Genomic DNA, 27,884 nt, shown 5'->3' with positions numbered 1-27,884 from the left:
CAGTCTGGCTGGACCGAAATGCAAAATGTAGACTTAACCTCATGTATCAAACTCCCATTGTCCCATAGATTGTAAGCTTGCGAGCAGGGCCTTCTCCCCTCTTTGTTTGTTTTACCCAGTTGGTTTATTAGTTTACTGTGTTTGTCCCCAATTGTAAAGCGCTGCGGAATATGTTGGCGCTATATAAATAAATGATGATGATGATGAGGGTGGGTTGGGAGGAATCTCTAGATGGAAGGGGGTGATAAGATCAGATTTGGCTATATTAAACCTTAATATCTAATAAATCAGCCACTTGATTCCTGAATGTACTATGCTTATTTTGTCCTTTTCAATTTGGCACAATAGCTAATAAACAGGCTAATAAAAGTACATTTTAATGACAGTTAATAAATGACAGTATGTTGTGGAGACAGTGCTTGCACAGTTGTGCATTATGTCACAGTTGTGCATTATGTCACAGTTGTGTATTATGTCACAGTGGTGTATTATGTCACAGTGGTGTATTATGTCACAGTGGTGTATTATGTCACAGTTGTGCATTATGTCACAGTAGTGTATTATGTCACAGTTGTGTATTATGTCACAGTTGTGTATTATGTCATAGTGGTGTATTATGTCACAGTGGTGCATTATGTCACAGTTGTGTATTATGTCACAGTTGTGTATTATGTCACAGTGGGGCATTATGTCACAGTGGTGCATTATGTCACAGTTGTGTATTATGTCACAGTGGTGCATTATGTCACAGTGGTGCATTATGTCACAGTTGTGTATTATGTCACAGTGGTGCATTATGTCACAGTGGTGTATTATGTCACAGTGGTGTATTATGTCACAGTGGGGCATTATGTCACAGTGGTGCATTATGTCACAGTGGTGCATTACGTCACAGTGGTGTATTATGTCACAGTGGTGCATTATGTCACAGTGGTGCATTATGTCACAGTTGTGTATTATGTCACAGTTGTGTATTATGTCACAGTAGTGTATTATGTCACAGTGGGGCATTATGTCACAGTGGGGCATTATGTCACAGTGGTGTATTATGTCACAGTGGTGTATTATGTCACAGTGGTGTATTATGTCACAGTAGTGTATTATGCGTGTACGGCTCAGGCTTCGGTAGACCCGTATCTTCATATGTCTTCTGCTCTGCATATAAACAGCAATGCGGATCTGTAGTCTCCCTTAGTTTCACTCTGAAAGACAAATTAAACAACATGAAAAACGTTTTGTATTCTATACAGACGAAAAATGTGAATATGTTGATTTGTTCACTGTTTTATTAATGTGCGATCACTGTATTTCACTCAATTAGTTTGCTGCAGACTCTGGACTAAATGTTGTCAGATAATTATTGATAATACAAACATATATTGTATTGAAGCACGGTGAGATGTGATAAGCCATTTAAACTCCATCCTTACATAAATAGAGCCCAAAGCTTCACAGATAAACACAAATGCAATTGTACCACTCTGGAACATTTAATCCATATAAAGCAACAGTAACTATTTAGTGGGACATTTATAAAAACTGTTCTACATGTAACTGTGTACAATAGGAGGTGTTGTCCAGAGCAGCCAATCAGATGTTTGATTTCATTTTTTAAACTGTCATAGAAAGGGACAAACATGGATGGCAACGGGCAACACCTGCTTTTCATCAATGCCTCCCTTACAATTTTAGAAACTGTTATGTCAAAGAAACAGGTAACATTTAGAAATTGTACCGCATGATGACGGTAGTTTATTCCACCACATTTTGCCTCATTGGGCTCTGCTTGGGTAAGCAGGAGATCTTGTACAGTGGTCGATGCCTAAAGATAGGTTCAGGAGATCCAGTCCTACAGGTCAGAGGATGCTGGGGGGTTTCCATGTTTTAATGAACACTTGGGTCTGCTGTTAATATCTAGGTGGAAATAGATATTGGAGGTGCAGGAAGTGAAAGAGAGGTTCTTCTAAGGTAGTGGTGTTCTTTGAGATCTCTTAACCCAACGCATTTTGTCCTAATCATCTGTGGACTTTGAGAGGGATCCTAATATTTTGGTCCTACCTAGATATTTACAGCAGTCCAAAGTGGAATGCATCAGACCCGATGCGTTCCAGCTGACAAACTGGAAGCACAAAGATTGGAACGCAAAGTCAGGAATAAGGCGAGAGCTTTAAGGAGAAAGCGAGTCCAAATAAACAGCTGCTCACGCACCAAACACAACCTCCGACCAACCGCACACCACCAACAGGCAGGTCTCTCCTTCTTATCTCCACAAAATCCACAGCCCAACACCTACAACAGAAAGACGGCTACCAACCAACATCCCAGAGACGCATTCATTTAGAATTCTGATAATCCTCTCAACATCCAAACAACCACTGCGCCATGGAAACCCCCAACAGACAGTGATATGCAGCCTGGCCAAATCAGTGAGTCGTGGTACATTTCATTGATATAGGAAACCTTTGGGTTCCACTGGAGATCTGATAAGAGATGATAAGGAGGATAATTAGCAAAACAGTGGCTAACGTCTATATCACTGCCTTCTCCATTTGAACAACGCTGCGTTTAGCAATAGGCACAGTAGCCCTGTGACTACCTGAGAGGTTTCTTTTTTGTTGTTGTATCATTTTAAAACCAAAATATTTTTCCATGGAAGTAATTATCATGATATAGTATTTTAGAATGGTACAACTATGAAGGGAATTTAAAACCCATTTCTACTTTACTTAATATCTCTGATAATATAATACTACTATAATATAGGATAGAACACAGACTCGTGGACATATGCACCAGAACACTTACTAAACAGTTATAATGTTATGAACAATGTTCCGATCTGTTCCTGGACCATCTTGCTCCTGCCAACTGTTCCGTAGCACGTAACTAGGGGTGAGAGAATTCTGCAGGCAGATGGGGCTTATCTGGACTCTGCAGTGGAATGGGAGGTTTCTGAGTAACTGCTATGGGCTGCAGGTGGAAATTTGGCATACCTAGTTAATCTTTTTCATTTGCATGGGTAAACTAATGTCTATTTAACACTCTACACCTCCACAGAGAGGGATGTTGCAAGAGTGAGGGAACAAAACTGAGGTGGAACTGGACAGCACAATACAATGTGCTACATGTGTGAATGTCCAGTTACCTCCAATGTTGCTGGCAGGGCCAACAATAACAGAAGGGAGTGTGCAGTTACATCTTGCTCCCAGACAGGACCCTGGATCCTAGCAGACCAGTGTCCAGTTCACCTACTGACAAGAAACCATGGCACCTGGTGGCAGGCATCTACTAAGGTGCCTCCCTCCTGTGGCCAGTGAAACAAGGTGGGTTGTGACCAGCACCTAGGTCTTGTCTGGATCTCCCTTCCTCTGTCATGGTCAGTAGACAGAATTCCTAAATAATACATTATAACGATGATGAGGGGAGGTTAATTGATGGTGGTGATGAATTTATCTCATAATCAACCACTCTCATCATAATGATTAACCCCCATCAGCATCATTTTTAACTCCCATCAGCATAATCATTACCTCCTTCCCCAGGGCAGGCTGGCATTTCCAGTGCCCCCCCCCCCCCCCCATCCCCTCCCTTGCCGCCAATTTGCTTCTCCTTCTCCCTCACCGTGCGCCTTTTCCAAATCCTGCTTTGTTCAGAGTGGGGACTCAAAAGTTAAGAGAGAAGGAACTTGTTTTGGTAAAGTTATATTTTTCGGCGCAGACAGGCTAGCAGGGTGCCCCGGTAAGCACTCTTACCGGGCTTACCGTGTTCCACTGGCCCTGCCCCCTTATCACTTACCTTAATGCTGGGCAGTCACCATATATTCTTCCTTTGTGGCCTCCTGACTCCTCCACAGCCACCTGAGATCCTGTCTGATCCACTTTCAGGCTGCAGCATCCATTGTTAAACCTCCAATTAACAGAGGGGGGCATCTAGCCAGCCTGTATGTCTGCATTCATGGTGTAGCTTCTTGTGCTTGTCAGCCCGTATCTTTCCCGCTCTGTGCATGGCAGCACTGAGCCATGCTTCCACAGACGCAGCAAATGTAACCATGGCAGAAACTTCTAACTTGGCAGGAATTGGAAGAGTCTGCCCCGGGCTGTCTAGAGCAAGGTTAGGAGGAATCACTAGACTGTTGCTGTACGACTTTGGGAGCAGGGTGGGCCCATACACAAAGGGGTCAGTAATGGGGCCTGCTTGTCTCATGGGCCCATATGCAGTGTACAGAGAATACACCACTTTACAGATATACAATTGACCACCCAGCACAGTGGCTCAGTGGTTAGCATTTCTGGCCTCGCATGGCTTGCGTCCTGGGTTCAATTCTTGACCAGATCCTTATCTCTCTGGAGTTTGTATGTTCTCCCTGTTTGCGTGGGTTTCCTCCCACACGTCAAAAACCTACTGATAGACTAAATGGCTGATAACAAAATGTAATCCTAGTGTCTATGGGGTATGTTTACTAAGCTGCGGGTTTGAAAAAGCGGAGATGTTGCCTATAGCAACCAATCAGATTCTAGCTTTCATTTATTTAGTGCATTCTACAAAATGATATCTAGAACCTGATTGGTTGCTATAGGCAACATCACCATTTTTTTCAGACCCGCAGTTCAGTAAATATACCCCTATGTGTATGTTAAGGACTTTAGACTGTATGCTCCAACGGGGCAGGGACTGATGTGAAGGACAGATATTCTTTGTACAGTGCTGCATAATTGGTGGCGCTATATAAATAAATTTTGATAATAATGATTCAGTACCTGAATGGATGAGTAGAGAGATTTTCCATACTTTCTTCTATATGCCACTCGGATGCTCAATAAATCAATTTCACTCCGAGAAATTAGTATACGAATTAGTATCTTGTCTTGGGTCCCCAGACCCTGAGAAAGAAATTTAATATGATTATCAATAAATTCAAATACATTTTAAGAAGGATACAGTGGGTTATTTTTAAAAATATGTTTATATTTTGTGTAAAAATATATTATCTATAACATCTTTTAGGAAGGTAGTATTTTATTTTTATTAAGATGACTACAAAACGTTATTGGAAATAATAATTTAAGGACAACAGGTTAGAAAGGTTTGAGACCCATTGAATTAAAATTCATGTAGCCTCAAAAACCAGTATGGCATGCCTGTGTTAAGTATAGTATAGCCCAAAGTATAGCACAAAGGAGCAGTTACCTTCATTGCATTGTACAGTCTGTCCGCAAAATAAAGAGGGGTGTCTTTAATTACAGCAACTAAGAGGAAGACACAAATAAAATATTACATTACCATGTGAAAACGAGACAAAACTATCCCATATGAAAGACATTTTGCAACTATCACAAATTTACACGTATAGGTTCTCGTGCCTTAAAGTGAGTTAAGATGCATAACATTGTATTTATCCTTGAAATCTACCTTACTGCAAGCTACTGACTTCTGTTGTCAGCTATATTAGCCTCAGAAAGGTTTCATGTGTGTTTTTCTGAAGATGTACTGAACTAAAGTCTTGTGAGCAAGGAAAACTGATCAAAGTATTATCTGTAATAGCTCTTATAAGGTTCTAAGATGTTATTATCATCATCATCATCATCATTTATATAGCGCCACTAATTCCGCAGCGCTGTACAAAGAACTCACATCAGTCCCTGCCCCATTGGGGCTTAAAGTCTAAATTCCCTAACATACACACACAGACTATGGTCAATTGGTATCAGCCAATTAACCTACTAGTATGTTTTTGGAGTGTGGGAGGAAACTGGAGCACCCGGAGGAAACCCACGCGAACACGGGGAGAACATACAACTCCACACAGATAAGGCCATGGTTGGGAACGGAACTCATGACCCCAGTGCTGTATGGCAGAAGTGCTAACCACTTAGCCACCATGCTACCCGAATTTCCCAATATTTTTAGTAGTTCTTCTTACCTACTGTTGCTTGACTGTACGCTGTAGCCTCCCTACTTACTAGAAAATAAATTGGATGTATTCAATAAATGTTGAATTGCACGTGCCCTATTGAATTGCACGTGACCACTTCCTCTATCTGACACCACAGCCTCTTTTGAAAATCGGGACTGTTTTGTGAAAATCAGGACTGATTGCAGGTATGGCAGTAGTTTCCAAATAGAGTGGGGACAGAAATCACACACATACTAGTATGTTTTTTGGAGTGTGGAAGGAAACCCACACAAACATGGGGAGAATATACAAACTCCTCACAGATAAGGCCATGATCAGGAATTGAACTCATGGACCCAGTGCTGTGAGGCAGAAGTTCCAACCACTGAGCCACTGTGCTGCCCACTTTATAAATAAAGCTTAGTAATACAACTTTTCTCCAGTTACTTTTGAATGTGGCAATGTAAATACAGACACTCACCTAAGATCAATAAGGATTTTTGGAAATCTCCTTTAAAATTCTTCTTAATACTTTCCTCTATATCTACAGAGGTAGAAGTCTTGAAGTGGTCAAACACTAGAATCAAATATGAGGAATGGTGAATAGAGAATACGACGCATATAAACAATGAAGCTAAATCATGCATCATAAAACCATATAATATCAGTTTTTGAGGGATTATATGGTTAATAGTCCAAAGAACAACATGTTTACAACAGTGTAATTGTGCAAAAGTGGGGATCAGTTGACTCTATGGTAAAGCAAAGGAAGTTTAAAGTTGATCTAGGACATGCCCTATTCCAACTATAAGTCTGTCCCCACATTTTAAAGGCAACATGGTTTTGCCCAAGTGAAAATTTACTCCTTTTTAATGCTTTGCTCTCCTTAATGACTCAGGCCCTCAGAGTGGACATGACAATTTACCTAGTAGAGCATGAAGAGGGAAGAGTGCTAGTTGTGGGTAGGATAGGTTATAATGAAGAGTTAGGGACTGAGAGAGCGTTGGAATGATTGAAGGTTGGAGGTGGGTTTGGTAAGGTGGGATAGGAAGTTCCAACAGTGGGAAGCAATATTTGAGAAGTCTTAGAGACAGGAGTGAGAGGGTGTTATCAGAAAGGAGCAGAGGCATAGGTTAGAAGCAGATAGAGGAGGGCAAGAGGGAGTGTATCTCATGACCAACTTAGAGATGTATAAAGGATAGAGTTTGGTGAGGGCTTTGAAGGTAAATTGGATTCTGGAGATAATGCAATGTGGTGCAGCAAAAAAGGAAGATTAGTCTCATTGCAGTATTTAGGATGGATTGTATAGGGGAAGTTGGGTGAGGGGAAAGCCAGATATTAGGAGGTTGCAGTGTTCACGGCAAGAGCTAATAAGAGAATGCATAAGGATTTTGGTTACATGCTCAGTGAGGAAGGGGCATATTCTGGCAATGTCTCGAAGGGAGAAGTGTCAAGACCACTAAAGGAACTAGATGTGTGCAGTCAAGTTGAGGGCAGAGTTGAGGATGACACCAAGGTAATGGACTTGGCTAACAGGGGACAGTGATGATGAGAAACATAGGGCATCTAGAGTAGGGATACAGACACTAGGGGGAGTTGTTGAGCTCCATGTTGGACATGGTGAACTTGGGACATCCAGGTGTTGATGGTAGAGAAGCAGTTTGACACACGGGATAAAAGAGAAGGAGAGAAGCCATGGTAGATTTGGGTGTAGCTGCATAGAGGTGTCAGTGGAGTCATTAGGTCACAGATAGAAGAGGTATCAAGTGAGAAAAGGAGAGAACGGAGCCGAGAGCATAGGTCAAGAGAGTTGATGGAAAGATGTGTCAGTAGTAAAAACATGGAAGGAGCATTAAGAAAAGTAGGAGGTGAAAAGGGAGAAAACAGTGCTGCAAAGGCCAATAAGTGAAGGGTGTCAAGAGGAAGATGGTGGTCAACTGTACTGTAAGCGGCAGAGAGGTCAATGAGGATGAACAGGGAGAAGTAACACTTTAACTTAGCCTCGAGTAGACCATTGGTCATTTAAGAGATGGCAATATCAGTGGAATGTAGAGGAAGGAAATCCAGTGACGGGTCGAGAGGAAAGTTAAGAGAAAGTGAGTCACTCAGATATACACAAATTACTAATCTAGTTTGAAAGCAAAGGGACTAGACAGAGGCGGCACAAACAGGCAGAAGGTGATCACAGCGCACAGGATTGAGCAGCCCGAAAACGCCATTCTTCTCAAATGTGCATGAGTTCCTAGAAAGATCATGGTACATCTGGAAATATAAGTACTAGCAACTTGATGGTCCCTGAACATCCAGGTACTCTGCGCCTGAGCACAGAACAAATAAAGATAAAAAGTTACTAAATTGAAGTAGCCAAGTGCCGCCTCATTCTGTCTTCCGCCATAGGCAGAGGCTTGTATCAATGAATGCTTTGATTTATGGCCCCCACAGAGGCAGGGCTTGTTGGCATGTGGGTATTGTCTCTATCAATGAGGCGGTGTGCTTTGGCAGATTGAAATTGGGGGCTTATTTTATTCCAATTTTTTAACTTTAAATGTGGGAAGGTATGCAGGCCACCTCTGTTACATAGAAAACAAGGCCCTGATGGGTTTAGCTGGTCAGAGATTGTAAGCAAATAGAATGGCGGGTCCCATTGCCGTATGCCGAAATATTCCAAAATATTCCAAATAGTGGGCCTGATTCATTAAGGAAAGGAAAGCAAAAAAAAAAAAAAAAGAGTAACTTTGCACCTTGGCAAAACCATGTTGCATTAGAGGGGGGGATTTAAATTTTAAATGTAATGGCAGATTTATATTTGGGCTAGGGCATGTCCTACACCAACTTCAGTGTAAGAATAAAGCTATCAAGTATTTGTGTAGTACATGAAGAAAACAGCCAGTATTTATCTTATGTGCAAAATAATAAACTAATTTGAACCCCTTGCATTGTAACATGGTTTGTCCCAGAGCAAACTTACTCATTTTTTTGCCTTACTTTATTTAATGATTCAGGCCCAGTGTGTTTAATATGTGAATTACCTCGTCTAAGGTGTCCCTTGCTCCTTTCTGTTAGGATTGTGATCCACTGAGCACTGCTGGAGGTGTTCTTGGGTCCCAACTCGCTCAGAATCTGACGGTAGAAGGAAAATTGCAGAACACTTTTACTTTACTTCCCCCTTAAATGCAAATCCAATTGAAAGGTTTGATGACGGTCAGGGAATAAACGTATTGGGATTTTTATATTAGCAGAGCTGCCAAAGTGTACACACGCAGTGACCCATAGCAACCACGAGAATTTTGCTTTTATTACTCTGCCTTGCACTAAATCAATCAAATCTAATATCTTCTTATTTACAGCAGATGCTGCATTATCCACACACTTGTACATACTTGCCAACTCTCCCGGAATGTCCGGGAGACTCCCGAAATTCGGGTCGGTCTCACGGACTCCCGGGAGAGCAGACAAGTCTCCCGCATACCACAATTGCCTGGCGAAAATGACGCGATTCGCAGTGAATCATTTTGGCCCCGCGCCCGCTACAAAACGGAGTTTTCGCAACGGAGGGTTGGGCCAAAAATGACGCGTTTGGCCACGGCCCCCCCCCCCTCCCGTCCTCTAGTCACGCCCCTTTCCCAGAATGCGCTTGCCGAAAATAGGCAAGTATGCTAGCAACAGAGAGCTTGCAGCATACGTATGAAGGGGTTAAACCGCTTCTGGCAAGAGAGCTCAGTTTCGCTTTGCCCAATTCATTATAGGAATTACCGCGTTAATACTGCTGGCGTCAATCTTCTTTACCTGGGAAGCCTATTTAGCAGATATTGCGGCGGTACTCTGCGAAACCTGTTCTCTTATCGCCCTTTCAGAACAGCAGTAACATTCAAAAAAACATTAAAAAAACGCTTCCTGCTTAAAACGCTTAATGTAAAAAAAACAATTGTAAACTGTAGCTATTTTTACAAATTAACTTTACTTTTTTATTGGGCTTTCAGCTCCACAATACATACTTGAATCGGTAAGCCAGCTGACGCATGTACACGACAATAGCGGTTGTAGCGTGGCGCAAAGAATTTTTTCTTATCGCGATAAGTGGCGATAAAAATATCTTATCGTCACAAAAGGGACTCTAACAAAATACTAGCACTATTTATTTCCCAGCACAATCTACAGCTAGTTATAAAAAAAAATGCTTGTGTTTTAAATCAGATGATTATTCATTATGCAGATCATGCTCCAGTCTGGATTATGATGGATTATCTATATAAAACAGCTTTACTCGCAGTGTTGGAGACATTACTGCTATACACCACTAGAGGGAGCAATAAAACCACACATATAAGATTTGCATACACGTTACAACCTTAGAATCCTGCTCGATGAGTCCATAGTCAATTATCCCAGAATCCTTTTCTCTCTTGCCCTGGAAGGAAACACAAACATTTTACTACAGATCATAGGTGCAGACATTGTGGAAGTTATAGAATAAACTGTCTGCATTGTTACCTTGGCTAAAGCTAGGAGGAGTCCTGTGTATGGTTCACTTGTTTCTGATATAATGTTCTTCTCCAACTCTGTTTTATACTCTGTGTTTGAGAGACAAAGAAAAATATTTGAACCACATTGACCAGAACCTGCTATCACTGACTACAGTAAGGCATACTTGTCCACTCTCCAGGAATGTCCGGGAGACTCCCAAATTCCAGGTAAGTCTCCTGGAGTTCTTCCGCATTCTGCCCACTTCCTAGTGAAATGGGCAGGATGGGGCCCTCAATTACGCGATTTGCGTTGAATCGTGCCATTTTGGCCCTGCACCCCGCGACAAAATATTGATTCTGTGTCAAACAAGGACGGGGCCAATATGACGCGATTGGCAAAGCCCTGCCCGCTTATGCCCGCCCAGCACACCCCTCCCTCCAGGATCTCCCGGAGCTCGAATATTAAAAGTAGGCAAGTATGCAGTAAGGACATACTTGCCTACTCTCCTGGACATTCCCAAAATCTGGGTAGGTCTTCCGGACTCCCGGGAGAGCAGAGCATTCTCCCGCATCTGCCCACTTCCTAGTGAAGTGAAGTGAAGTGGGCAGATTTGAAGCCTCCATGATGCGATTCCCTTGGAATTGCATAATTTTGGCCAGCCCCCCAAGGTAAAATTACGCGTATGCGTCATTGCGTCATAGGGGGTGGGGCCAAAATTACGCCTTTCGCCTAACTTTTCTTACCTTGCCTGTAATATGTTTGAATTTCTCTGAGCTGTTCGTTAGATCTGGTGGAAAGGATCTCAGTCAATGTGGCTTCATCTGTACCTAAACCCTGTACCGGAGGACACAATGCTGGTTAGTGCTGTCTAGTTAGCCTATCCCACCTGTCCTAACATTAGCAGTTGGAGAAGTTCATGGGTCAGATTTTTTTTACATCTTTGGTATTTTTGGGTTTGAGGGGATGTTAGAGCCTGAATGGAAAATTTTTATAGTATTGTTTTAATTCCGACAGTGAACATTGCTGTCCGTGTTCAAGGTAACTGTTAAAATATAATCAATACGCTTGATCATGCCATCATTTGCTTGATCACGATCAAACTGGCTCAAACATAGCCAAAGTGCGTGAATTTAGATAAAATCTTTTGGTCTTTCTAAAGTTTCAGAGTTTGTGGTGAATTTTCCAACTGATTCAACAAACCGGTTCCATAGCCACTTTTAAATCATTTTGAGCGTCTTTCTGGTGGTCCGAACACACAGAATGATTAAATGGCGGACACATTATACTGTATAATCAGCAGAGGATGATCATACGATCTGGTCATGTATGAGGCACAGCCATTATTGATCTATAAATATATCCAGTGATCAGGCGCGGGCTGGGATAGGGAAGCCCGGAGGGCACACATACGGCCGCATCACATGACAGGGGATGCGGCCGCGTCATCAACCCTGTCATGTGATGCGGCTGCCTGTGCGCTGTCGCAGCCACATCTGATGTCATCAGATGCGGCCGCGGGTACAAATGTGGAATATTGCATCCGGGGGGGCGGCCAGCCGGCCTACCCCCCGGCCCTAATAGCGGTCTGACTGAGCGGCCCAGGCCAGCCCGCTGGCCCCCTGCCCCCCGGGCCAGCCCGCCCCTGCCAGTGATAATCCAAAAGAGAGGCAACAGGACAGGGAGAACTAGGTCTAGAGGAGACTCTGACCATCAATATTGATGACTGGTTGGAATGTATTCTCACCACCAGAGGTTGAGGTGGAACTAGTGAACTGTGGGCTCCGGTGCAGGGAACCCGGGAAGAGGAAACCGGAGCCCACAGCTCACTAGTTGCCCTGCAGTGGGCCCCATTATCTCCATGGGCCCCTGTGCTATGCATCTGCTGCACCAATGGTAGTTCCGCCACTGGGTTGCGTTAATAACGCATCAATGCAGATCTTCTCACCTTCATCGCTGACTTTAGCTCCTGAGCGTCATATGCAGCCGGGGTCTTTAGCAGTCCAACAATGATCTTCTCTAGATCCCCTGAGAGAGCTTTATTAATGCTCTGCAACAAGTCCTGCAACAAGGGAAATATACATTTTAAAACACTATCATAGGCCAAAAATGTAAATGCTTAATTTAATATTTTAAAAATGTTACATTATTATCATTGTGTTCTCATTGGGTAACATCACAATGTTTGCATTAATAGACCTGTTGTAATTGCTATGTTGTGGCTCAATTCCAAAGATGTCTTTTCCAACAAGGATTATTTCCACGTCGACACAAGAGACCAATGATCTGTAAATTATAGAATGTAGCCTATCAATTCAATCAGAACCAATGGCTATTCCTCACAGAAAATATTGGCTCGTGCCACAAAATGATTACCTCCACTGCATTCATTATTGAGAACTGGTAGGTTTTTCACAATCACATTTTATATGCAGATGAGTTATGTAGCCTGGCTCCCCATTTGTTGTCCTCTGACATCACCTTCATCATCATGGGTAATTTTAAGATATCCATTGATAATGCAAATTCCTCTCTCTATCTTCCTCAATCAGACTCTCCCAGTGGACGTATTTCTCTACACATTGGGGTGGCCACTGCCTTAATCTTGTTTTCTCTAGACTATGCTCAATTTCTCCAAATTTTCCCTCTCGGATCATCACCTTATCAGCTACAAGCTCTCACCCAGTACTTTAATCTCAAACTCTACCAGGGCTCCTCATACATGCAGAAACCTTAACACCTTTCTCCAACACCTTCTCTTCCCAATTTCTACATTCTCCTCCCCTGATATGGCAGTACCACATTTTCACCAAACCCTAGATACAGCCCTTGTAGAAGTGGCTCCAGGTACTCTTCATACTCCATGTAGTCTTCGATGTCAGCCCGTGGCACACTAAGGTAACACAACGTTGTTATGTGCGTATCGTCGCTAACCAATAACGATTGTCGAACCTCGATTTGTGTTTCCAAAGCACAAATATTTATTCGCAATAAGTGGAAAAATATGCTCAAGCGAAGTAATAGTAAATACAGCCGTTACTTATCGCAGGCGCTCTGGATCCAGTGCAGTCATTCAATCCTGAAGTCTGGGGACAAGATGTCTGCACTCTGGATCACAAGCTGCTGCTTATATACACAATCAAATACAGTAATACAATGAAGATGGTATATCTTGCATCTATTGGTCCGGGTCTCAGGAATGTCCAAGGGGTCGTCAATCATTGGCTGGTTCATCCTAAGGAATCCAAAGGAGGGGGTCATCTCTGCAGGGGGTATGCTCTGCTCTTCCCGCCCGGATTCCTTAGTCTTAAGTAGTTCATAATTCCCTATCATTCATAACTTGCGTATGCACTCTGCGATTCCCTCGCAGAGTGAACCAAACAGTAGGATATGTAACAAGGTTCATTATGATACCACTCATGATGTTATTCCTTTAACCCGTTCCGTGTATTTCACTAATATGCATGTAACTCTGATATAACATATAAATACTACTATATTTCGACATAACTGACTATGTGTTGCAACTACCATTAATGTGTACTATTTTATAAGTATGCGTGTTTGTGCGAATGTATGGTAAAAGACCAATTACTGTTGCTGCCACGTGTAGTGGATGCGTACGCCCTTTTACGCCGTAGCGTGCCCTTGTACGTCATAGCGTACCGTACGCACCTTTTCAGACAAAGACAACCAAGTTTGCTAGACTTTAATTGAAATGACTTTATCCAATTTACTGACTTCGACAACGTCTTCAGAAACTCTCGCAAACCAGAACGTTCTTGATATAGATCTTGTGATTCTAATTATTTCCTCACATATGCTGCTATCTACCACTTCTATCCAATTGCTCTGGACACTGCCAAACAAACATACTTCCAATCTCTCATCTCTGCTCAGGCGTCTACACCCAAATGCCATTTTAACATATTAAAAATCTTCTCAACCCTCCCAGGCAAACCCTCCAACTTCTATCAGTGCCCAAGATCTTGCTTTCTACTGCAAGGACAAGCTTGATAAGGTCCAACTTGAAAAGGTATCTTCTTCCTCGACAAACAACCAGCTCAATTCGTTTCCGGCACACTCTGACACCCTCTCTTCATTTGATCTCGCAAATGAAGATAAAGTATCTACTCTCTTCGTATCTTCCTACTCTACCTCCTGTCCTCTTGATCCTATATCCTCACAAATCATTCGATCCCTTTGCTCTAGAAATATTTCCACCAGCCAACAGAAGTTATCTACCTGACTTTTCTATTTCTGTTGAGAACATGACAATAAATTCTACCCCACAAACTTGATGCCTGTGTTTTATCCTTGAACTATTCTCTGCACCCCACATCCAATATATATATCTACTTCCTGTTATATGCATCTAAAAGACATTTCCAGAATTTGTACATATCTCACACAAGACACTGCAAAAACTTTAATCCATGTGCTCTCATCTCTAGCATTGGCTATTGTTACACCATCCTTACTGCTTTCCCGAATCAGACTCTCTCATCTACATTTTTGCAAGCAGCAGCTAGATTGATTTTCCTTGCAAATCGTTCTTCCATTGCTGAGCCACTCTGTCACATTATTGGATACCTGTTTTTTTGCCAAATCCAATAAAAAATACTTCTGCTAACATACAAGGCTATCAACGCACCAACATACATCTCCTCACTTGTTTCAAAATATCTCCCAACTCGACACCTCCGCTCTGCACAAGATCTGCGTCTCTCATCCACTCCCATTACATGCTCCCATTCCCGGTTATAGGACTTTTTTCGGGCTGCACTTACTTGGAAATTCCCTCCCTCACACAATAAGACTTCTCTCTCGTCTACAAACCTTCAAGCATTCTCTGAAAAGCCACCTCTGCAGGCAAGCTTATAATATTCCTCAACCACCCTCTTACCTTCCCTAGGGTACCCTATAGTCACCCTGTACACAGTCCACACAAGACAACAATTCTCTGACCCCCTAACCAATATTGAGGAGGTTTATGGAGTGGATATTGTACAATATTACATTGCATACAGACTATAGTAGTTGAATTAAATGTAATCTATACTACATTATTAAATACTAATATTATGCTTGTGGGTGTAACTACAGGGGTAGCAACTGCTCCGGGCCTTGTTTCCACCCGAAGGCTGCGTTCAGTGGACAATAACGCAGAGAGCTTGATGTCATTGTGACCGCAAGGCTTTCGGAATCCCAAGAATGTCATGTACACAAGTCAGTGTTCTAGAACTTCAACATTAATTTCTACTCAGTTGGAGAGCAACTGTGAAGTTCCCAGGAGCTGGCTGGGTGGGGGGTATTTGGCCCCTGAGCCGGTCCCATAGTGGGCTACTTTGGCCTGGGTCACTGGACTACCTGCATTTTTTTTTCCTTTAAAATTTTCCTAATAGGCTGCTGAGCCGAATCTCACCTCCCGGGATAAAGTTTGCCATCCAGCCCTTTAATGATCCCTTCCTCTCTATCAGAAAGTGAGAGCAGTGTAGCCTGGTAAGATAAAGTGCCCTAATGATTCTAATAGTACATTATTATATATTACATAGACATCCACCATGACATCTGTTTAGCCAAATTGCAAATTATAACAATAGTTTTTTATTATAGGGTATGAGCACTATATTAAACAGTTAATTTAGGGACATAAAAGAAAGCTATTTTTAGTCATTGACAAAAAAGTAAGTTTGATATTTTAACCACCTCATGCTTTGAATATCATTTCCGGCTAAAACAAAATTATTGTACATTTTATACAAATTTTCGAAAGCGAAATATTTTTTCCATCTGTTCGTGTGCTTTGCATATCTGTGAGCTGATTTTTCCATATGTGTTCTGCAGTACAGCATTTAAAAGGTGTTCACTGCCTGAGAAGCATATATACCTGTATACCTCATCATCAGATACAAAAAAACAGTCAACTCGTCAACTTTGCAAGCAGGGGACTCCATGATGTGGGTGTGACCATGCAAATCGTGCTGTTAGGCCCCACCCCTGTCATTCTTTACTAAGTTTGGGCTATCACAGCAGAGGGTGTGGCCATGGTAACACATTTAGCTCCACCCCCATCCACTTCACCAACAAAGAGGGAGAGTAGGCAACTATGGCATTATTCAATAATCCAATATGGCCTTAATTTTAGCATAGCATCATTGTCCTTTTGTCTGTTGTGTCATACTTGGAATACTTTATGAACTACCACATCTATTATGACTTAGATTTTGCAGCACTCAATGCAACATTGATGTGACCAGTTTCAAGTGAGTTAGAGTAAAGGATGTACCAAGCTGTGAGTTTCTGGCGGGTTTGAAAAGTGGAGATGTTGCCTATAGCAACCAATCAGATTCTAGCTATCACTTTGTAGAATGCACTAAATAAACTAGAACCTGATTGGTTGCTATTGGCAACATCTTCACTTTTCAAACCTGACGGAAACTCGCAGCTGGATACATTTACCCCATAGATTCATAGATGAAGTTTCAGCACTATTGGTCTGAATATCAAAATGGCGTCTTGCACTGGACCTCATTTGCAAATAATGTTTCGACGTGCACACTTACTACCTGATCTCAGACGAGTACAGTTCCTAAACTAGTACCACTTTTGAACCACACCTATTAAATTTTTTTTCCTAAATATTGCTTAGTTTGGCCTCAATTATGACTTAAATGGAGCAGCATAGTGGTTGTGGATCTCCTGGGGAGGGAGGTACTTATGGAATCCAAAACCAGCGAGATCCGACAACGAAACAATGACGTTTTGTCTCGATTCAGATCCGAGGAAGCAGGAAAGTACTGATCCGGCTGAGCTCGGTACTCGGATTGGCAATGTTCGGGAGGGTTCGGTTTTTCAAGGAAACCGAGCCTGAGCATCTCTAGTAATAACACTATTTCAGTATAATAGACAAATAATGCATGTATAAACACCTGCAAATAATCTGTATAAATGGTGAGTTCTGATGTCATTGTTAATAAGTGGTGAGTTCTGATGTCATCATCTTAGTGTACTTTAGTACTTGGCCTAAAGCCTATTTTAGTATATGGTCTCTGAACTCCTTTATGGCTTATTATCATTATAACTTGCAGAAGGGAATCCACTATCCCATATATGTAATATCCTTTAAATTATTAATTCAGCCCAGAATCTCTCAGACATGGGATTGAAGCGACACTTTCAATTAAAGATGCTCACTGACCCCCGTGTTTTGGTTTTGGATCTGACTTAGCTTCGGGTTTAGGTTTTGGTTTTGGTTTTGCCAAAACCGCCCTTGCGTGTTTTGGTTTTGTTTAGCATTTTTTTTTTAAATTTAATTTTGGGGGGTAAAATCACATAATTTAGGTACTACATTATTTTTAACCTCACTATCACTAAATTCCAGTGATTTTCATTCAATTTTTACCATCTCACAGGTCACGATATGCTTTTCATACATTTTCAGCCAAATACTGCAGCGACCTGGCTGGATGGTAAGCGACAGAGCAATAACACAAGCACACGGCAGTTCCTAGCACATCTGGTGCTAGATGGAATTGTCCTTGGATCATAAAATCAGTTATGGTTCATTTGATCGCTCCACCTGTTTTTTGGATAAGTGAGGTAATTCTACAGCTAATACATGGCAAAGATCGCTCCACCTGTTTCTTGGATAAGTGATTCTACAGCTAATACATGGCAACGAGCGCTGAGCTCCCCGGGATGTGTGCTTTTATCAGACACACACCAATCCAGGGTGCCAGACAATGCACTAAAATGAGCCATTGAAATTCTCAGCAAACCCAGTATGACCCTACACTTATTAGTGCAAAATCAGAAAAAAAGCCTGCAAAGACTTGTAGATTAATAAAAAAGGATCAAAGCAGCTCTTCTATAAGGGTGTATATTAGACCCTACACTTATTAGTGCAAAATCAGAAAAAGAGTCTGCAAAGACTTGTAGATTAATAAAAATGACTAAAGCAGCTCTTCTATAAGGGTGTATATTAGACCCTATACTTATTAGTGCAAATTAAGAAAAGAAGCCTGCAAAGACTTGGAGATTAATAAAAATGATCAAGCAGCTCTTCTATAAGGGTGTATATTAGACCCTACACTTATTAGTGCAAATTCATAAAAATACAGTGCTATATTAGGATTTCAGCACTCAGAAAATACAGATTTTTTTAGAAGGGGGAAAATATGAGACCCCAAACACATTATAGTGCAAATTCAGAAAAATACACACCCTCCTATTTCTACTCTATCACTTTGCCTGCTCTACTGTGACCTAACCCTTCTCTGTCCCTCTCTCAAATGGCACTAAATCACCATGGAGGGGGGTATTTATTGATTCCAAAACACGCGAGATCCGACGATGTCACAATGACGTTTTTGCCTCGTTTTGGAAACTGAATAGGCGCGAGAGTACAGAGGATCTCGGCTCGGTACTCGGATCCCCGAAGTTCGGGTGGGTTCGGTTTGAAGGAAACCGAGCCCGCCCATCTCTACCTTCAATATCCTTGGGCAGATATTTAAGCACAGATTAGTTGAGATCTCCTGCCTTTACCTGCTGAACTTCCGTCTTGTACAACTGAACCACCTCTTGCCTCTGATCACTGCTGAGCCCGGTCACTATGTCGATGATCGTTTGCCAGCTGCCTGTCATTGTTCAAAGAAAAACAGACAATTAAAACGAATACGACATTGAGATGGCAGTAATATCAACATACAAAATATATATATAGTGTTATAACATTTATGTATAATAAACATTACACCAGGAAGTGTTCCTTTTAAAACTATGTGGGAATGTGTTCTCCTCTCACTTGTTCACTTGCTATGGTGGCTTTTTACTCATACTTGCCAAGTCTCCCGGAGTGCCTGGGAGACTCCCGAATTCCGGGTAGATCTCCTGGGAGAACTGACAATTCTCCCGCATCTGCCCACTTCCTAGTGAAGTGGGCAGATTTGAAGCCTCCATGATGCGATTCTCCGGAATTGCTATCCTTTTGACCCATCCCCAGTGTTAAAATTATGCATTTGCGTCATTACGTGACAGGGGCGAGGCCAAAATGACGTGATATGCGGAGTCCCGCCCCCTCACGCCCACCTCTACACTGAGACTCCCGGAGGCCAATCGTTAAAGGTCGGCAACTATGTTTTAACTAGGACTTTGCATAGCCCTCTGATACATTGAGTTGGTGCAACAAGAGCCCCAGGGGGCAGCAGGTACAAGCGACAAGGGTGGGGGGGGTAGAATCACCCTTGGCCTGATTGGGCTGATTAAAGCTCTGGCCCAGTTGTGTGTAGGAGGAAAGAGATAGCGCAAACCAATAGTTTCTATTAGTCCTTCCGCTCACGCCCCAGCAAAACCACCGGCTTTTGCCAAAACTGCGCATGACTGTCCTCAAGAAGCAGTGACACTTGGGCCAAGCTTCCCCTTGTCTATACAGGTAGGCACATAGTTGGCACATCAAGATGTCTTTGTCTCCGGAGAAGCAAAATGTTGATCCCAATGGGCGTCCCATAGAGAATGATGTCAGGAATGTGCACGGACATTAGTTTAATGGACTGCAAAACGGTTACATGCATAGGGAAAAATATAATATATAGTGCGAAAAAGTGCCAAAAGTATTTCATTAAGGTAGTGTGGAGATAAAGCCCTCCTACCAAATTTTACATGTAGAATATGAATAATATATATATAAAACTTAAATATATACCTGACATTTGGCTCATGTTTTATCTATTTGCAGCAATACTTACCATATGCAAAGGTAAAAAATTATTTAAAGCAAAAATGCAAATATTTATATTTGTGTGCATGCTGTGGGCAGACAAATACAAGGTACATTAGTATCAACTGTGCCCCCAAATAGCCTCATATACCCCCATACAGCCAATATGTTGTCCTTCCACATGTTGCCAATAACGTACATGTCAAGTATACCTGTGGCAGGACTCAAGGACAATGACATCTTCCTGTATTGTTATACTGTATATTATATTAAGGATTGCTGGTCTTTGTCCACCTGTATGTTACTAAACTGACATCTTACCATTATCTGTCAGGGGCAAACGCAGGATTTGTAGAGGGGGGTTTCCACACCACGCCGCCAGTGGGCGTGACCATCGTGCATGGGGGCGTGGCTATAATTTTAGACAGTGCTTGGCTGCTCTCCAACTCTTCCTATCCCCATAATATACATGGGCAATGCTGCGTGCACTACTGTTAGGTGCACGCAGCTCTCCCTTTTCTAGCAGAGCCGTGTGAAGCGGGCGCAGGGTCCACCCACCTCAATTATACAGTGCCCCAGGCTTGGAGGGGGGTTTTCAGACACTAGAAACTCCCCCCCCCCCTCCCTCGGTTTGCCTATGTCTGTGGCTGCATTTTTTTCACCTGTTACACGTGTGTACACATTGCATTGTCCATAGCGAGTAACTATACGTTTTCTATACTAAAGAATATGTATTATTCCCAGGATAAATGTAACTGATCTGAATGTACAGTAACAGCAATTAAACAGCCGGTTAAAAAAAAATACCTTGGCTTGACAGTGTTTCGTTAATCCTGTCCACATCCGCTCCCGGTTCAAAATTCTTCAGTGGTTTTATGGTGCCCAAAGTTCCCCAAGCACTCACCTATTGCAAATAAAGGTAATAAAAAATAATTAAGATTAAAATGCATTCATTAGCCACTGGATCCTGTAACGATGTCAGAATTTGTAAGAAACACACACATTTAGTATCCCTACACTCAGGAGACCTGGGGGGTAAATGTATCAAGCTGAGAGCTTTCCAGCTGGTTTGAAAAACCAATCAGATTCTAGCTATCATTTATTTAGTACATTCTACAAAATGATAGCTAGACTCTGATTGGTTGCTATAGGCAACTTCTCCACTTTTCAAACCCGCCGGAAAACTCTCAGCTTGATACATTTACCCCCTAGAGTGTTATATTTTAGGATAAGTATGTGGGGTGATGCTCTGTGTTTAAAATTAATTGGAAGGAGAATTATGAAATTCGTTTTTTTTTCCCCCCAATTTTGCCATTTTTCCAGTATATGAACGCCATAATAAAAGATATTTGTACTACGATGCTACAGAAAGGAAATCCTACCTGACACGCACAAAAAAAGTATAACATTGATTTGTGTGGACTAAGAAATAAAAGTTATTTTCTGTGGAATGGAAACTTTTAAAAAAACTGTGTAAATTTGTCATAAAAGGAGGAAACCATTTAGCCCATACTCTGCCGAATCTGTCCGAAAAGACAAATACATGGCTAAAAAAAAAAATCACACTAGCTAGACAGAAAGCTACATCAATGTGTTTAGTAGAAGCTGCAGCAAGTCGTGTACAAACCGATCGGCCATCAGCTTTTATCAGCTTTTCAAAGTGCTTGATTTCCACAAGAAGGCAAGAGTGAAATAGACCTCAATGATTTATAAATGACTTTCATATAAACTGGCTGATATTTATTATATAAATGCCAGTGATGTTCTCATTTAACACTTGCATATACCAATATCACATTAAAGTTTAATGCGAAATAGTCCAATAAACACAATCAAATCGATCCAACAGTTGTATTGTCCTTTAAAATGTCGGCACGGATGTGCTTATGGATATAACAAGATCATACTTGCCAACATTATGTTGACCAGGTCTGGGAGATCCTGGAGGGCACGAGGGCTGTATGGGCAGAGGGGATGGGACTTCATGAATTGCGTCATTTTGGCCCCGCCCTCGGTGGCGTGTTGCCTGTTTTGGGTCTTTTTACAGTGGTAAGAAGACACCAAACAAGCATGACACCACTGGGGGCGGGGCTAAAATGACGCAAACTCCCCAAAGCCCCGCCCCCTACGCCCGTACATGCCGGCTCTAATTTAGTGAAGTGGGCAGATGCGGGCGAATCGCCAGCTCACCCGGGATTCTGGGAGACCTACCCGAAATTCGGGAGTCTCACGGACATTCCGGGAGAGTTGGCATGTATAAACAACTTTTAGAGTGCTCCCTTACATTATTTCAGGCTTGGCCAACCGGTGGTTTTCCAGGTGTTGTGAGACTACAAGTCCCAGCATGCCCTGTCTTATTACCTGGCTATCTATTGGCAAAGCATGCTGGGGTTTGTAGTTTCACAACATCTGGAGAGGCAGAGGTTGGCCAGGCCTGCATTAGTAAGTCGTCTAATGTTAGTACTGGGCAGATTCCTCTTTTGCATAAATCCAAATATTCTATTTATTGTTTTTTAATTGTGACAGTTACACCCCCTCCAAAAAATGAGATATGACCACATCAAGTTGAGGGTACAGCGTTGTCACACTATGAACATGCCACATCCTTCAGGGGTGTGTCTAGTGCTTTTGAAACACCAGCCTCCCTAATTCCCATCCCCTAAAATACACCCAAGCATTGCCACGCACACCTGCCGTTCACCACTGCTCTGCTGTGCAGATTGGCGGTGAGAGCGGAACACATCTCCCAACCCTCCTGTAGCCGGGACAGAAGTCATGACTGATGGTCTGGCTATGGATTACAATTGAGACTGCTCTGCCTAAATCAGGATAGTATGCCTTTTGCACATGAACTCAAACAAGTCGATTTACTGCATTTCACAATAAGAAAACAATGACATGCAAAGACTTCAGTTCAACGCACACCAAACACAGGGATTGCAGAGAATTCCTACCCAGGCGAGAAAAAGTGCCCTAAAAATTCAGACTAGTTGCTACCTCTCTATGCTTAACACAATTCCGCTATTGCAGGTTTGACAACAGTTTTTTTGTGGCTCAAAGTTCATTCACAATGAAACAGACTCTAGGACGGAAGCATATGTCTAGTAATTAAAATAATGGCATAGCCTCTAGCAGTTTGTTATTTACACAAGACTGGTATAGTGAGAAAGTTTCCTAAAGATGACTGACACACTGAGAAAAGTAGTGACACAATAAGAAGCGTTAATTATCTGTAACTACTAATAAACTTTACAGACAACTGAAAATATCAGTTAGTGTTATACATTATTTATTGTTACTATTTACCATTTAGAACACCAAGGGGTAAATTTATCAAGCTGCGGGTTTGGAAACGTGGACATATTGCCTATAGCAACCAATCAGATTCTAGATCTCATTTATTTACTACATTCTACAAAATGACAGCTAGAATCTGACTGGTTGCTATAGGCAACATCTCCCCTTTCAAATGACATTTACAATCCGACCAGTTGCTATCGGCAACCTCTCCACTTTTCAAATGACAGCTAGAATCTGACTGGTTGCTATCGGCAACATCTCCACTTTTCAAATGACAGCTAGAATCTGACTGGTTGCTATAGGCAACATCTCCACTTTTCGAATGACAGCTAGAATCTGACTGGTTGCTATCGGCAACATCTCCACTTTTCAAATGAAAGTTAGAATCTGACTGGTTCCTATAGGCAACATCTCCACTTTTCAAATGACAGCTAGAATCCGACTGGTTGCTATCGGCAACATCTCCACTTTTCAAATGAAAGTTAGACTCTGACTGGTTGCTATAGGCAACATCTCCACTTTTCAAATGACAGCTAGATTCCGACTGGTTGCTATAGGCAACATCTCCACTTTTCAAATGACAGCTAGAATCTGACTGGTTGCTATAGGCAACATATCCACTTTTCAAATATCAGGTAGAATCTGATTGGTTGCTGTAGGCAACATCTACACTTTTCAAATGACAGCTGGAATCTGACTGGTTGCTATAGGCAACATCTCCCCTTTCAAATGACATTTACAATCTGACCAGTTGCTATCGGCAACCTCTCCACTTTTCAAATGACAGCTAGAATCTGACTGGTTGCTATAGGCAACATCTCCACTTTTTCAAACCCGCAGCTTGATAAATATACCCCCAAATGTTAATTACTTGGAACCCTAAGGGACCTAGTCAAGCTTTCACAGCAATTAACAATTTTTCCAAAATAGATGTAAAGTAGATTTGAAATATGGACGCAGTTGATGATCATTTTTCTTAAAAACAAAAATGTCAAGTTCCAAGAGACAGGAAAACCTTATACACCAACAGAAAATCAATTATTGGGGTAAAAAGCACACTGTAAAAAAAACCTAAGCCCAATCACAATATGAATTAACAGAGTCTATGGGTGTGTAACAGCTGGTGAATTATGGAAACTGCTTTTGTTAATAAAGAAAAACTGGGAGGGAAGAGAACAGAAAACATCCCCAATGGCCAGTGACCTTTCCCTCTCTCCTCCCTTCCTCTTTCTTTTGTATAATAGACTAAACAATATATTTCACACTAAGGGCTAGATTTACTAAACTGCAGGTTTGAAAAAGTGGAGATGTTGCCTATAGCAACCAATCAGATTCTAGCTATCATTTATTTAGTGCACTCTACAAAATGACAGCTTTATCAAAACCGCAGTTTAGTAAATATAACCCTAAAACTGGTTCATCTCAGTGGTTAATAACTAAAGCTAGGTACACACTACACGGTTTTCGTCCAATAATCGGCTCAATCAGCCGACATACGACCGCTCGTTCAAAAGTCGGGTCAGTGTGTGCAGTGACACGATGGTCGAAAGTCTGCCCAAATGGACGATTGTCGCCTCATTTGGTTGGTCGTACCGTTAAATATTTTCGTTCCAATCTCATTTCAGTTGTGTAGTGTGTATAAACTTCCGACCGATCCACAACAGTGAGTACGAAATTACAGTCATTGCTCACGACAACATGGCTGTAAAAAGTCACTAAAGGGACGTCCGCTCTTCCCTTTATCGTCCTAAACAAGGCTAGTGTGTATGCAGTCCATGGACCGAGCGATCGGAACATCGATCGCATGTAAAATCGCTCGGCATAAAAAGTTGGTGGAAAATTCTGTAGTGTGTACCCAGCTTAAGAAACCGGGAGTGACAGGGGTTGACCAAGTTCTAGAAAGAAAAGGTCAGGTAGACTTTATACAGGAACCAGTACGATAGGGGCCACTGACAAAGTATAAAACCACAGCGTGAATACTCTTTTGTGAGATGCACCTAGATTTGCACATCTGTTGCAGGGAAAGGCTTGGATAGAGGTGTCGGGGAGAAGTGAGCGACTCAAGAGCATTCTATGCTAAGGGGTTTATTTAACAAACTGTGATAGCCCAAAAATCTGGAGAAAACAGCTGTTCGACTATTGTAGGTCTTCACTTTATTTATGAAGGGAATAACACAGGAGAAATCGCTTGTTTCCACAGTCCCTCCAATGGGGTCCAGTAGAGATGGAAAGGCTTCGTTGGTCCCTACCAGGCCAGTTCTCTATGCGCATGCACGGACATTAGCCACGCATGGCCATTTCTCTTCCAGCACTCAGCGACAGCGATAGGCTGCCTGAGAAGAGTAAAATTACTTTGCTGCATAGGGTAGTCTTCTCCAGGCCTGCTCTTGGAATAGTGAATATCAGCATTACCACATTATTTATCTGCGATTTGCAACGATACATAATGTTTGGTACCGCTGTGCAATAATAAATAGGCTCAATATGTGGATTAGATATTTGCCTATAGCAACCAATCAGATTCTAGTTATCATTTATATAGTGCATTCTACAAAAATGACAGCTAGAATCTGATTGGTTGCTATAGGCAACATCTCCACTTTTCAGACCCGCCAGAAGCACATAGCTTGGTGTACTCTCACCTTCATGGTTCATTTAAGACATAAATGAGCATAAATTGAGCAGTATTTTGGGAGAAAAACTGAAAAGTTTAAATAAATAAAGGGTGCGGTCCTCAAGGGATAGAATTTGGATTTTGATGTAAACTTTTTTGTTTCCATAACGTCTGCCAACCTATAATACCATGTGCTGCTTGTTTTTACAGGGCTTTGCCATGGTCTGTGAAATGGGCAAGGGCACCTTCCAATGCCCATGGCGGGCATACCCAACTTATAAGAAAATATTGCGGGTCGCAGATTGCGTGGTTTGTAAACAATCCTTAATGGTTATATTTTGAATGCATGGCTGTTCATTTTTTGCAAAACAGATAAGTCTGAAGATCCAAAGAACAGATATTTATACTAGAGATGGGCGGGTCCGGTTCCCCGAGAACCGAACCCACCCGAACTTTGGGTTTCCGAGTACCGAGCTGAGCAGCTCGGTACTCTCCCGCCCACTCCGAATCCAAATCGAGGCCGAACGTCATCGTGACGTCGTCGGATCTCAGGGCTCGGTTCTCGCGATACTTCAAGATTATAAATACCCGCCTTCACAGCAATCCATCGCCATTTGACAGAGGGAGAGAGCAGGGTGTAGTCACAGGCTGATTAGAGCAGGGACAGAGAATCCAATATTCTTTTTCCAATTGTTGTAACAAAAATCGCTAGAGAAGAGAGGAGGATAGAGGGTTTTTTTCTTTTCAATATTTGGCACCCCCCAGTGCTTTTGGGGTGTCCCCCCTAATTGTGCATAAATATTTCTGGCTGTCAAAATTACTATCTGTCAGCAGTATCTACCAACTAATTTTTAGCACTCCCCAGTGCTTCTGGGGTGTCCCCCCTAATTGTGCATTAATATTTCTGGCTGTCAAAATTACTATCTGTCAGCAGTATCTACCAACTAATTTTTAGCACTCCCCAGTGTTTTTGGGGTGTCCCCCCTAATTGTGCATAAATATTTCTGGCTGTCAAAATTACTATCTGTCAGCAGTATCTACCAACTAATTTTTAGCACTCCCCACTGCTTTTGGGGTGTCCCCCCTAATTGTGCATAAATATTTCTGGCTGTCAAAATTACTATCTGTCAGCAGTATGTACCAACTACTTTTTTGCACTCCCCAGAGCTTTTGGGGTGTCCCCCATAATTGTGCATAAATATTTCTGGCTGTCAAAATTACTATCTGTCAGCAGTATCTACCAACTAATTTTTAGCACTCCCCAGTGCTTCTGGGGTGTCCCCCCTAATTGTGCATAAATATTTCTGGCTGTCAAAATTACTATCTGTCAGCAGTATCTACCAACTAATTTTTAGCACTCCCCAGTGTTTTTGCGGTGTCCCCCCTAATTGTGCATAAATATTTCTGGCTGTCAAAATTACTATCTGTCAGCAGTATCTACCAACTAATTTTTAGCACTCCCCACTGCTTTTGGGGTGTCCCCCCTAATTGTACATAAATATTTCTGGCTGTCAAAATTACTATCTGTCAGCAGTATCTACCAACTACTTTTTTGCACTCCCCAGTGCTTTTGGGGTGTCCCCCATAATTGTGCATAAATATTTCTGGCTGTCAAAATTACTATCTGTCAGCAGTATCTACCAAATAATTTTTAGCACTCCTCAGTGCTTTTGGGGTGTCCCCCCTAATTGTGCATAAATATTTCTGGCTGTCAAAATTACTATCTGTCAGCAGTATCTTACCAAATAATTTTTAGCACTCCACAGTGCTTTGGGCTCAGAATGGATTCAAAGCAGTCCACATATGATCAGAATGAGCAACCAGGTTCTGTCACCAGTCCTGATGTTAGTGTTCCCAGTACGTCATCTGGGCAAGGCGATGTCAAACTACACAGTGTT

General features: G+C 42.0%; 1 protein-coding gene across 1 annotated transcript in view; it reads right to left on the bottom strand.

Annotated features, from left to right (window-relative positions):
- Positions 1 to 361: 361 nt before the first annotated feature.
- LOC142109402 (annexin A2-like) overlaps positions 362 to 27,884 on the bottom strand; it is a 34,993-nt gene continuing 7,470 nt past the window's right edge. Inside the window, exons 3-13 of the mRNA XM_075193578.1 lie at positions 20,880 to 20,976; positions 18,902 to 18,993; positions 12,303 to 12,416; positions 11,101 to 11,191; positions 10,385 to 10,464; positions 10,242 to 10,301; positions 8,923 to 9,013; positions 6,375 to 6,470; positions 5,188 to 5,246; positions 4,758 to 4,880; positions 362 to 1,202 (exon numbers count right to left, since the gene is read on the bottom strand). Coding sequence (XP_075049679.1) covers positions 1,140 to 1,202; positions 4,758 to 4,880; positions 5,188 to 5,246; positions 6,375 to 6,470; positions 8,923 to 9,013; positions 10,242 to 10,301; positions 10,385 to 10,464; positions 11,101 to 11,191; positions 12,303 to 12,416; positions 18,902 to 18,993; positions 20,880 to 20,976 — 966 coding nt within the window. The 3' untranslated portion in view covers positions 362 to 1,139. The remainder of the gene's footprint in view (positions 1,203 to 4,757; positions 4,881 to 5,187; positions 5,247 to 6,374; positions 6,471 to 8,922; positions 9,014 to 10,241; positions 10,302 to 10,384; positions 10,465 to 11,100; positions 11,192 to 12,302; positions 12,417 to 18,901; positions 18,994 to 20,879; positions 20,977 to 27,884) is intronic.

Source organism: Mixophyes fleayi, chromosome 12 (assembly GCF_038048845.1).
Source record: "Mixophyes fleayi isolate aMixFle1 chromosome 12, aMixFle1.hap1, whole genome shotgun sequence".
Classification (NCBI taxonomy): Eukaryota; Metazoa; Chordata; class Amphibia; order Anura; family Limnodynastidae; genus Mixophyes; species Mixophyes fleayi.
The sequence above is the reverse complement of the archived record's forward strand: the minus strand, read 5'-3'. Positions and strand labels throughout refer to the sequence as shown.